This window comes from Oncorhynchus mykiss, chromosome 32 (genome assembly GCF_013265735.2).
Source record: "Oncorhynchus mykiss isolate Arlee chromosome 32, USDA_OmykA_1.1, whole genome shotgun sequence".
Classification (NCBI taxonomy): Eukaryota; Metazoa; Chordata; class Actinopteri; order Salmoniformes; family Salmonidae; genus Oncorhynchus; species Oncorhynchus mykiss.
Window position 1 is genome coordinate 35,810,131 of NC_050572.1, and position 12,604 is coordinate 35,822,734.

General features: G+C 42.7%; 3 protein-coding genes across 11 annotated transcripts in view; 2 read left to right on the forward strand and 1 right to left on the reverse strand.

Annotated features, from left to right (window-relative positions):
* ago4 (argonaute RISC component 4) overlaps positions 1–4,503 on the forward strand; it is a 37,386-nt gene extending 32,883 nt beyond the window's left edge. For all 9 annotated transcript variants that reach the window (XM_036971771.1, XM_036971773.1, XM_036971776.1 and 6 more), the window contains exon 17: positions 914–4,503. In XM_036971771.1, coding sequence (XP_036827666.1) covers positions 914–1,022 — 109 coding nt within the window. In that variant the 3' untranslated portion in view covers positions 1,023–4,503. The remainder of the gene's footprint in view (positions 1–913) is intronic.
* A 1,174-nt stretch (positions 4,504–5,677) lies between these two features.
* LOC110489318 (claudin-9-like) lies at positions 5,678–8,566 on the forward strand. The gene has a single exon (XM_021562043.2). The coding sequence runs from the start codon at positions 7,124–7,126 to the stop codon at positions 7,820–7,822; it is 699 nt and encodes a 232-aa protein (XP_021417718.1). The 5' UTR covers positions 5,678–7,123; the 3' UTR covers positions 7,823–8,566.
* Positions 8,567–8,706: 140 nt separating this feature from the next.
* Positions 8,707–12,549, reverse strand: c19h1orf109 (c19h1orf109 homolog (H. sapiens)). Its single transcript, XM_021562050.2, has 4 exons — positions 12,031–12,549; positions 11,751–11,930; positions 11,398–11,516; positions 8,707–9,125 (listed from the first exon to the last, which is right to left on the reverse strand). The coding sequence occupies exons 1-4, from the start codon at positions 12,297–12,299 to the stop codon at positions 9,085–9,087; spliced, it is 609 nt and encodes a 202-aa protein (XP_021417725.2). The 5' UTR covers positions 12,300–12,549; the 3' UTR covers positions 8,707–9,084.
* Positions 12,550–12,604: the final 55 nt, after the last annotated feature.

The window sequence follows — 12,604 nt, forward strand, 5'->3', positions numbered from 1 at the left end:
GTATTTTGTGCCCAGTATAAATGAATGGTAAATGTATTAATCAATTTGGAGTCACTTTTATTGTAAAAAACAATATATAATACATTTCTAAACACTTCTACATTAATGTGGATTCTACCATGATTACGGATAATCCTGAATGAATCATGAATAATGATGAGTGAGAAAGTTAGACACACAAATATCATACCCCAAAAATGCTAACCTCCCTTTATTGTAATGGTGAGAGGTTAGCATGTCTTGGGGGTATGATATTTGTGTGTCTAACTTTCTCACGCATCATTATTCATGATTCATTCAGGATGATCCGTAATCATGGTTAATTTTAATGTACATTAATGTAGAAGTGTTTAGAAACATTCTATTCTTATTTACAATAAAAGTGACTCCAAAATGACAACATTATTTACCATTCATTTATATTGGGCACAAAATACTGTGCATCCAACAAATTTGTTGAGTTTGTCCCAGTACTTTTGGTCTTCTAAAATGGGGGGACTACATACAAAAAGTGGTGTAATTTCTAAATGGGTCACCCGATATGGATGAATATAACCTCAAATTAAAGCAGACAGTCTGCACTTTAACCTCAGTCATTGTATCATTTCAAATCAAAAAACATGCTTCACTGTCCCAGTAATTACACAGGGGACTGTATATGAAATGTCCTTTTAGCCTGAACAGACACTAATGGGCTGTATTAGCTGCCCTATATGTTAGATTTATATCTGCAACATATAATGCATCTAGCTTTACTTAATATACCATTTTTGTTTGGCATGTTGATGTAAATACATTCTGGTAGATTTAGTTCAACATGACCGTAAGTTGTAATGGTGCATCCAAACAGTTGGGCTTTTGCTTCTGTTACTTTATCATGTATCTGACCCCTTTCTCTTGTCCTGTCCTGCAGTGCGGAGGGCAGCCACGTGTCGGGCCAGAGTAACGGTCGGGACCCCCTGGCCCTAGCCAAGGCAGTCCAGATCCACTATGATACGCAGCACACCATGTACTTCGCCTGAGCCACGCCAGCAATGGGTGCAGTTCTGTCCCTTCTCTCTCTCTCTCTCTCTCTCTCTCTCTCTCTCTCTCTCTCTCTCTCCTCTGTCTCTCTCTCTTTTTTTGCCAGTCTCTCTATCTCTCTCTTGCATCTTGATCTGCACCAAAGCGGTTCGAAGCCAGTGAAGTGTGCCAATGGAGTATTTTCCTTTTCGGGGAAAAAACGACATCCGGCGTTCCCGATTGAGCCGCCTTCTACCAGCAATCCGGCACTGAGAGACCGTGGGGTTTCCAATGTACAGAGAAAGCAAATACACGCATACACAAGTTGAGCCATTTTATTTTTTATTTTTCCTTTTGAATGTCTTTTTTTTGTCTTTTTTTGTAACACTGAGCAATGGAGCGGACTGACGCCAATCGTCAGTGACAGCTCCTCTAGCTAAGCAGGACTCTGTCTACTTTTTACCTCAAAGCCCCTTTGGGTGAAAACCTGTCATAAGGTCTTGGGTTGGTGGGGTCATTGGGGGTATGCGTGGAAACATGGGTGGGGGTGGACCTTTTTTTGAGAATATATTTTTTTTCCTTTTATGATCATGTTTTTCCTTTCTTCTTTTCTTCAGTCTTTTACAAGCGAGGTCACCTGGGTATCCATACCCATTACTCTTTCTTCTCCCATTTTAGTGAAGAATAAGTGTGTTTGTGTATATACGTGTGCGTGTGTGTCTTTGCGTGTGTGTGTTTCATGGCAGGCCACTGAATTGTAAAGGGAAAATCAAGGAGATAACTGCTGTAAATGCCTCAGATTTGATGTTTTTATATTCACACATTACATATATATAAATATTTACATCTATAGAACAGATTGAACTATACAGGCTTCACAGAGGCCGGTGGGTATATGTGTAGCAGTAGCAACCGTGGTTTAGCCGGTGTGGCTGACTGGGCAATGGGACCTATTGAATGGTTGAGAGCTTCGTGAGGGTTTACGGCATTGGGCTAAGCCGTCTTAGTTGGTGCCCCGTGTGAGGAAGGGGATCCATCCCTTAAACTTGTTTGTCTCAACGGTTATGACATTGTTGGGGTGGAGCTTGTTTTTTAGCAAGGCGCTAGTCGTCTGAATTTTTCAGAGCAGGAAAACACATTCACTTAACTTTTGGGGTCTCCTTTGCTACCGGCCAATTCATTGCACTGACCGGGGACGCTAGGTAAAGCAACAGAGGGCACTCTTCTCTTACCTTTATGCATTTATACATACAAATCAAAAAGCAGAATTTGTAAGAGTTTAATATAAAACTGTTTTTGTGGCTAATCTTAACTATTGTTCAGACATAGTTGGTATATTTGATGTTGTTCTTATTGTTGTTGTTAATGTTCTTATCTACGATTATGATAATTATCAAACCGGCAGCAACCAGATGTGTAGTTAGGAGATCAGTGGCTGGGTTTAGAGTTAGACACTTTGTAGCATTCTGGCCTCCGGTGTGGGGGAGGCCCAAGGTGTATCAGTTTATGCGCCCTTCTGCTCCTCAGTTATGTAGTAGTTTATGGTGGTAGGGAATGGTTTGGCTGTGTTCTCCAGTAGGGAACATCTGTGTTGATCTATCACCGTTACTCCTGACTGGTAAAACAGGAGGCTACCATCAGTGCTCATCTGGTGAGTATTGTTGGCAGCAGGGGGTTTCGGTTCGAATGGATGAAAGGTGACAATCAGAGCTGGCATTAGGAAGAAACTGGGACAGACAGTGGTAAAAAAAAGAGGTATGCAATAGGCAATGAGTTACATTTTTAGAACTTCATAATGTGTTTCTATGATAGTTTGTGTGTATTTGAACAAGTATATCTATCCAAGTCTAAACTTCTGGTATTTTTTAATGAAATAATGTTTTGAACACCAGATATGAACATAAAGCATAAGCACTGCCCTTGGATCTAATGACACCTGACCAGTCACGACCGCGGTTAAAGATCCAATTTAACCACAGTCGTGGGTATGGTTGTGCATAACTCGCGGTGAGGATGGGACGGGGGTCGACGGCGGCGTGCACGCCTCGTCAGGGGGGGTCGGCTCAGCGAGAAACCCTTTTGTAATAAACCATACGTTAAGCAGCAGGTTTGCTATGAATGAGTTTTGAGCGCCTACCTGTCGAGGGCGTGGGCGCTTGCCTATGGGAGGGGAAGCATGGTGGCGGTCCAGGCGTTGCATGCAATAAGTTTGAGGGGCGGGGCTAAGCTGTAGTGGAGACGTGCACTAGTTTTCCCACGCGGCAAGGGTGCTGCGTTGATTCAGCCTGGTGTGGTAGTCTGCAGAGTGTGTTCCTGTGGGTGTGGCCAGACTGGAGCATTGTCCAGGATGTGGGTGTGGTCTCCTAGCAGGGGATCCAAAGGCGGTGATGACTCCCCAGTTTTGAACATATTATCATTGCAAAGCAATATTAACCCAGAATCCAGTTTTCGAATGAGGAAAAAGCTCTAATTCTTCTCGTCGACGTGGCTGTTGGTCTGCTCTCTGTCGCCGTTTGTGTTTCTGTAACTAGTTTTGTTGCCTGTATCAATCAGTGGGAATGTGCATTCAGTGGACTAGCTCTTTAGGCTCTGAGAATAAACAATTAAAAAAGGTAACATTTAGACTTTGCTCGCCTGCATGCCAGAGTATTGTCTCTAAAAAAATCTCTTTAGAATTATATTTATTAAGAGACGGGAGGGGGAAAAAATATGGTAAATGTTTATGAATTTAGTGAGACTGTTATAGGCTAGCAATATTGTCCACTCTCCTCGAGACGTATTGAGACGTATTTGAAAGATTCCTACACAAATGTCAGTAAAAAACGGAGGCACAGGCCACTAGAGGCTGAGCGTTCGAGCCTTTATGTCGTGGCCCGAAGACAAACGAGGTACTTTCTTCAAAAGTGGGCCCGGTAAAGACTTGAACTCTCTCGCCCCCGCACAGGCTTCAGTGTAGCGTCCATTTAGGCCTCCACTTCCTGGTTTGTGCCCCTGCCACGCCTCTTGGGGCTGTCCTGTCTCGTGGCGCCACCCTGCTGGCCACCCACACAAGCGCACTTCCTCTCTGTGGGGGGCCTCGGCCCAAGGTGTCCACGGCCACAGGAATACCTCCTTTTTAACCTTTTTAACGAACCATTCTTTCTGTGCCCCGTTTGAAAGAGAGCATGATTTTATTTTTTAATTCCTCTTTGATATAATGACTACAGGTTTGTTATTTGACATTGTGTAATTTAATTTTCTTCTTTATTCTGGTGTGTAGCTCTGCTGTTTTCTGCTAGTGGTCTGAGCTGTGTGACTGTCCAATAGCAATAGAAAGGTACCCTGTCTGACCTGCTGGGGAGGGGGTGGGGCTTCCTCAGGCCCCTCCCACAAAGGCGCCTAATCACTCGCTGTATTGCTATGTGACATGTTGAATTATTATTTTTTATTTTTTTTTAGCCTGCAGGGAATATTTGTGTTATTGTGCAAAGTAATAAATTGGTATTTTATGCCTATATCATACGCTGGTGTTTCCTCTCTTCATTCCTTTATTGCTTTTTACCCCAACACCACACATGACACAAAGGGCAAATGCTAGTCTTCTGCTCCATTTACAATGTATAATAAATGAGTTGTGTGATTACAGGGCTGCCACTGTAGAGAATTTAATGTACAGTATAATAGAACTAGTCCACAATCACAACTAGAGGTACTACATTAATCTGTCAGTAGATGGCATCATTCTCTCAATGAGCAGAACAAGTCACTTGCCAGTCTACTGGCTGAGCAAAAATAGTCTGAGGAGATGGGACTCCTGAAAACCCCCTCCTCACTCAGTTTAGCTTAACAAAAGATAAGACACTGTCATTTTATAACAAAGCCACTATCATGTACCAAAGATCAATTGTAAATCTAAAGGCAGCATTTGTTGACTTGGACAATGTAGTCAGCTGATACAACTATCTTGGAGATGATTACACAATCAGGGATGTCCATCTTGAACAATTACTGCTATTGTGTGTGTTAGGGTGTGCACTGCCTGTTCCGTCAAACATGTTCTGTGTGTGTGGAGCACCAACTGGACAAATCAATGAAAACCTGGCGACTTATATTTGGGTTTTGAACATTTGTTTAGACTTTCATGTATTCTTTCGTGTGTGCTAATGATTCCGGTGGATTTCCGCAATAGCCTTCATTTACGATGTGGTATTCATCATATGCAGTACCATGGGCCAATATGTCTCATTCACAATGGACAGCCTGTGCATCCCCATCCTCCCTCCCCCTTTCCCCCTCTCTTGTATCACTGCCCCTCCTATTCCATTTCCTGTGTCCCGTGCTGTTGTCATGACCACCGTTGCCAAGGAGAGGTCACACTCGCACGAGAAAGGGAACTCGAACCGCAGATCTTGTTACCATACTATTTAATTAATCAGCACACCAAGGTTCAATGAGATGTGGTGAGCGAGGAGATCAGAAACGAACAGCTGATAAGCAAAATAAAGAATTTGTTCTGTCAGTCACACCGTTAACAATGTAAATCCATTGATATAATCCACAAGATGGGATATTGGCCCTTGATATGGAAGACCAGTGCTTTGTGACCATAGACATCGATTCAATCTCTCTTGAATGAGAAGAAACAGACGATCTCAATGGAAAAATGACACTCGCTGCACTTATTTTTTGTGAGTAAATTTTAGGGAGACTTGTTTAGGCAACACCACTTTTCTCCATCCCTTAGATGGAGAGTGAATGCTTACACCTGACCTGTATTTCTCACGTGGGTGTTCTGCTTTGTAGTCTGATTCATTCTGCTCGCAAACAGTCACTCCACCTAGCAGCCTTTTTTTTTGTTGCCATTTCTCCCTTTCACTGCAGCACCCCCAGACAAAAAGCAGAGTTGTAAAAGCTCGTTTAGCGCAAAGCAGAGCATTTAAGCCCCATTGTAGAGGCCCCCTTGATTATCTTTGTATTAATTGATCCGCCTACAGACACCCCCCTCTCCCTCTCGCTGTACTGTCGAGTTCCCCTTCTTTTTCCAGACACGGTGTTGCTCTCACAGGTTGACGCTAAAACTGAGGTTGTTCTGAAGATGGGAGGGACGGACGTACTATTCCACTTACCTGGCAGTTTGACTAAGTGGTCTGGCCTGCTATCTATACCCTAACACCCAGATTGGACTGACTCATTTGGGTTTGCGTGCGTGGGGGAGGGGGGGGAAGGGCAGCAAGCTGAACCTGCGTCGAGTCTGAAGTGGCTCGGCAGGCTCTGAGCCCTTTGTGAGCATTGTGACGAAGACACTTCAACAGGCGCCAGCGGCAGATGCCTCTTCACTCTCCAAGGCTGTGTTCTTTAAGACACCATCATAACACATTTTAAGCTTTAACGGTGAAACAACTTTGGCATCAACCATCAAGCTTTGGTTCATTTGGAGGCTAATTTAGGATGAACTTGGACAAAGGACATAAATGGACAAAGGCCTATTTGTGTTTTATCAAGACATCGGTTCATGTTTTGTTTATCTTCTGTGGACCTTTTTGCTCATAGAGGACTGTATCAGTTTTTTACTCCCAGCGAATCGAGTATCAGATTTGATCAGCCTGACGTATCTAGGTAAGGCTACACCTAGATCAGCTCAGCGCTTGGGTGCGTGTGAAGTTAGAGGGCCAGAGCTGCTGACAGAAGTGGATGACATCAATTATACCCTAGCCACAAACCCACTAGGCCTGATGGTGCCGTTTCTGAAGCTCGATCAATCAAAAATAGGTGAGCTGCCACTAGCGGCTGCACAGCTATTGACTCTTCAATAATTCATCAGTTTGTAAGAGGGGGAAAGTAAGAGAGCTAGGAGTGACGGATGGTGGTGGAGGAAGAGAAGACTATCACCGGGGGGGAAAAAGTAGAAAAACGCTGAGTTGAAGACATCTGACTAGATGTTGGAAAGAAACACAGAGACATAAGAAGCTTGAGAAGGGTAGTTTAAGACAGGACAGTGAGTGACTCAAATTCAGGATTGTGAAAGGCCCAGACAGAGAGAGCAGGTGGAGCAAAGGAGTGGGCCTTGAAGTGAGAAAGAGGCCATAGACAAGTGTTTTAAAGGTCAGTTTCAGGTGGTCAGAAGACATCGAGAGCAGCCATCATGGTCAACACAGGCATGCAGCTGATCAGCTTCACCTGTGCGGTAACAGGTTGGGTCATGGCCATTGCTGTGACGGCCTTGCCTCAGTGGAAGGTGTCAGCCTTCATCGGCAGCAACATCCTCACCTCCGAGATCAAGTGGGAGGGCATCTGGATGAGCTGCATCTATCAGACCACGGGCCACATGCAGTGCAAGACCTACGACTCCATGCTGGCTCTGCCCCCGGACCTCCAGGCAGCTCGTGCCCTCATGTGTGTGGCCATCTTCCTGGGCTGGTTGTCCTGCACCGTGTCCTGCTGCGGCATGAAGTGCACCACGTGCGCTGGCGACGATCGTCGCGCCAAGGCGGGCATCGCCCTCTCCGGCGGCGTGCTATTCATCCTGACGGGCCTGTGCGTGCTGGTGCCCGTCTCCTGGACCGCCAACACGGTGGTCCAGGACTTCTACAACCCCAACGTGCCTGTCATGTACAAGCGAGAGCTTGGCCAGGCGATCTACCTGGGTTGGGCATCCGCAGTTATTCTGATAATCAGCGGGGCCGTGCTGAGCAGCACCTGCCCCCATATCGAGAGGGGAGGAGGGGAGTACCGCCGGGGATACATGGGCCGAAGCTTTCCTAACTTGCGCCCCTCCCCCCTCGCACCTGATCCTCCGAAACCTATCACCTCTAACAGCGTGCCCCTGAAAGAATATGTGTAGTCAGAGAAAATGTGTGAATATAATTGTATGAATTGGAGTATGGGAAGGAGCAAGGTTGAGAAGAGGAAGTAGAAGGCAGGCAAAGGAAAACATTTTTGGACTGTGAGTGGGGGTGAGGAGTTGTGACCTGGAAGGTTTTGAAGATGGGAAGCATTGGATTTGAAGCTCTACTAAGCTCTGCAGTGATCTTTCACTCTTTTACTGTGAACCTGATGCATTTTTATTTATTGGAACTAATATTTTTCAAATGTATTTGTACATATTCATCTCTACATAGAGACTTTCCATTATGCCTATCATTATTCACCTCATTTGTATTCTAATGTATTTATTGACTACAATACACATTTATTACACCGTGATATATAGCATTAGTGCACAGACAGCTCATAATACTTCAGCGAATGCCTGGAAGACACGACATCAATCACCATAAACATCTTTAAGATATTCGTTTTGTGTGCCTTGTGTTGTGAAGATTGATTTCTTTCACAATTCTTCTCAGATGTCTGTTAAATTACTTCACAGATTTTACTATGTAATGGAGTTTGAATAAGTCAAAATTGTAAAAGAATAAACAGATTTTCCCAAGGGTGTTTGAGTGTTTTTTTACATATGTTTAGTTCATGACAAACTGATATTTTTTCATTGTTTGCCCAGAGTATTGGGGGCCTCATATCTGTGCTAAATGTTAAGCTGTGCACAACTCCAAATGTGTTCCTGTTGCTCTGACCTTGGGTAATATAATGATGGCTCAATCTAGCCCTCCTATAGGCTGTTGGAGTTCCTGTCAAATTAATTTTATCTTTCAGGTTAGCAAGGGCCAACCGTTTGATCTGAGGAAATGGGATCCTGAATAAAACAGATAGTTGGAGCAAGAGAGGTGTAACAAAAGTTGTCTATTTATTATTTCTCATATTATACTCCATGACATTTCAAATGTTTGTCCACAATAAAAAAAAAAATGCTTCGAAGTCAACAGTGATACAACAGCAAAGACCTGAGCTAGAATGGTAACAGAGCTCTGTTACAATTCTGACGCTCTGTCCTCTGCCTTGTTCAGTCCTCTCCTTTGTCCACATCCAGTCCAGTCAGGTGCTCTGCACCGATCAGGGCTGACACATCCAAGTCAAGATCAACCTGACCCCAGTTTGTTCTTTTACTCTTCAACCCATTACGGAGTCCTGTTATTGTAGACCATCTGAAAGTGGACAACCACATCCACCGGGTAGTCATCTTGCAGACATCCTGGTAGTTCTCTTTCACTGAGACTCAATGAAAAAGGACACTTTAAACAGTGTATCTGAAAGAGTATGCAGAATAACTACATGAGTTTATTACATTCGGTGAGGGTAATTACAGTGCCTTCAGAAAGTATTCACACCCCTAGACTTTTTCCACATTTCATTGTGTTTCAGACTGAATTTAAAATGGATTAAATTGAGATTGTGTCACTCAACACCCAATAATGTCAAATAGGAATTGTTTTTAGAAATGTTTACAAATTAATGAAAAATTAAAAGCTGATATGTCTTGAGCCAATAAGTATTCAACCCTTTTGTGATCACAAGTCTTAACTTCAGAAGTAAAAATGTGCTTAACAAGTCACATAATAACTTGCATGGACTCTGTGCGCAATATGTAAGGTCCCTCAGTCGTGCTGGGAATTTCAAGCACAGATTCAACCACAAAGTCCAGGGAGATTTTCCAATGCCTCGCAAAGAAGGGCACTGATTGGTAGATTGGTTAAAAAAAAACAGAAATTAAATATCCCTTTGAGCATGGTGCAGTTATTAACTACACTTGGATGGTGTATCGATCCACCCAGTCACTACAAAGATAGACGTCCTTCCTAACTCAGTCGCCAAAGAGGAAGGAAACCACTCAGGGATTTCACCATGAGGCCAATGGTGACTTTAAAACAGTTAAGAGTTTAATGGCTGTGATAGGAGATAACTGAGGATGGATCAGCAACATTGTAGTTACTCCACAATACTAACATAAATGACAGTGAAAAGAAGGAAGCCTGTACATAATACAAAACATGCATCCTGTTTGCAATAAGGCACTAAAGTAATACTGCAAAAACTGTGGCGAAGAAATTATATTTTTGTCCTGAATAGAAAGCGTTGTATTGGATTTGCCCCAAACAACATAACACATCAGTGAGTACCACTCTCCATATTTTCAAGCATGGTGGTGGCTGCATCATGTTATGATATGCTTGTCATCGGCAAGGACTAGGAAGGTTTTTGGGGGATAAAAAGAAAGAGCTAAGCACAGGCAAAATCCTAGATGTAAAAAAAATTCCAACAGACACTGGGAGACAAATTCCCCTTTCAGAAGGACAATACCCTAAAACACAAGGCCAAATATACACTGGAGTTACTTACCAAGATGACATTGAATGTTCCGAGTGGCCTAATTACAGTTTTGACTAAAATTGGCTTGAAAATCTATGACAAGACTTGAAAATGACTATCTAGCAATGATCAACAACCACCTAGGATCAAGAGAGACGCTCAAGTGTTTTAGTACTTTATCTCTTGACACAATGATGAAAATAATCATGGCCTCTAAACCTTCAAGCCGCATACTGGACCCTATTCCAACTAAACTACTGAAAGAGCTGCTTCCTGTGCTTGGCCCTCCTATGTTGAACATAATAAAACGGCTCTCTATCCACCGGATGTGTACCAAACTCACTAAAAGTGGCAGTAATAAAGCCTCTCTTGAAAAAGCAAAACCTTGACCCAGAAAATATTTTTTTTTAACTATCGGCCTATATCGAATCTTCCATTCCTCTCAAAAATTTTAGAAAAGGCTGTTGCGCAGCAACTCACTGCCTTCCCGAAGACAAACAATGTATACGAAATGCTTCAGTCTGGTTTTAGACCCCATCATAGCACTGAGACTGCACTTGTGAAGGTGGTAAATGACATTTTAATGGCATCAGACCGATGCTCTGCATCTGTCCTCGTGCTCCTAGACCTTAGTGCTGCTTTTGATACCATTGATCACCACATTCTTTTGGAGAGATTGGAAACCCAAATTGGTCTACACGGACGAGTTCTGGCCTGGTTTAGATCTTATCTGTCGGAAAGATATCAGTTTGTCTCTGTGAATGGTTTGTCTGACAAATCAACTGTAAATTTAGGTGTTCCTCAAGGTTCCGTTTTAGGACCATTATTGTTTTCACTATATATTTTACCTCTTGGGGATGTCATTCGAAAACATAATGTTAACTTTCACTGCTATGCAGAGACTTACCCATAAAGACTCACATCTGCAATCGCTGCCAAAGATGATTATAAAATGTATTGAAACAGGGGGTCTAATACTTATCTAATGAAGATATATTAGTGTTTAATTTTCTATAAAGTATTTTTATTTCATTTTATAATTTATTTGTCTTTGACAGAGTATTTTGTGTAGACCGTTGACAAAAAAAGTACAATTACATACATTTTTATCCCACATTGTATCACAACAAAATTTATAAAAAGGTCAAGATGTGTGAATACTTCCTGAAAGCACTGTATATACAGAAAATAGAGCACCATTGATAGGTTTACCTGATATGCTCTCCTCTCCACTGGGTGTTTCCAGGGACTCCCATCTCTTGGGAGCAGTTTGCAGAAGGGAGAGGTCATCAGCCCTCAGTGTCAGCAGCAAGTTCTTTCTTCTCAGAAACCTGTACATGTAGATGAGGAAAACTATCTTTCTCACACAAATCAACAATAGGACCTTTTCCAAATGGTAGATTTCAAAATGTGTAATGCCACACACTGAATTGATGCGTTTCAGCTCCAAGCCTTCCTCAGCAGTATGCAGTCGAGAGGCATGCCCACAATAGATCACACACAATGAAAATGTATTGCGCACCCCTAGTACTGGTACATTAATACAGTGACATAGGAAAGGATACTGTTGACGATAGTAACGCTCCGCATCCTGAAGCCACTCCAACATGTCAGCGATGGATGGAGCGACTGCAGATCTATGGGTGCAGGTAGCTAGGTCAAGGCTGCCTATATTCTGCTCATACAACTGGAACGCACCAGACACCTGATTACTGATAGCATCTCGCACAGACTGGAGAGAACACCTGTAAGAAATATGAGAGTCATTTTTGGTTTCAAAAATGTGTTCAAGCTTTCTCTGCACTATTTTAAAGAGTTTATGGAGTGAGCTACCATTTATCTTACATTTTGTCAGTGAGTTTTCCCAAAACTATGTCCACTGCCTGTATGAGCTTGAAGTGAAGACGCTGGTGCAGATCAGGAAAGGTGTGAAGAGGGGTGTTGGCGATTTGGACCTTTTGAAACGCCCTCAACTGCTCTTCGAGGTTTCCAAGTGAAACCATTAAAGGCTTGCATTCAGCCAAAACTGAATTCCATATTTTCTGATTGTTCTCCAAGATTTGAAAACATTTTTTTAATGTTTGGTAAATCGAAAATAACACAGACTTCGACATTTGGCTAGCTAGTTTAGTTAACACACCTACAACTCAGAACAGCGAAAGCCATGTGGCTGGTGAAAAAAGACAACGAAATTATTTGCTGGAATAAATCTGATACACAGCGAAATAAATAAAACATTCAACTTAATCTAAAAACGGACGATGCCCTTCAAAAATGACTGTCACTTAAATTTTCCAGTCAACATTTGTACCTCCTCACGTTAATTTTATTACATTTCCGGTCAAGTGATCTAAACATGGACGTTCTTCGAAATGATAGGTTAAAAATGGTTCCAAAATGACGTCAAGGTAAAGCGTAT

Coding starts and splice junctions, on each gene's coding strand:
- LOC110489318 (XM_021562043.2), top strand. CDS start 7,124: ATGGTCAACACAGGCATGCAGCTGATCAGCTTCACCTGTGCGGTAACA.
- c19h1orf109 (XM_021562050.2), bottom strand. CDS start 12,299: ATGTCGAAGTCTGTGTTATTTTCGATTTACCAAACATTAAAAAAATGT. Junction 11,931..12,030: donor GGAAAACTCACTGACAAAAT/GTAAGATAAATG, acceptor TATTTCTTACAG/GTGTTCTCTCCAGTCTGTGC. Junction 11,517..11,750: donor GAGCGTTACTATCGTCAACA/GTATCCTTTCCT, acceptor CTACATGTACAG/GTTTCTGAGAAGAAAGAACT.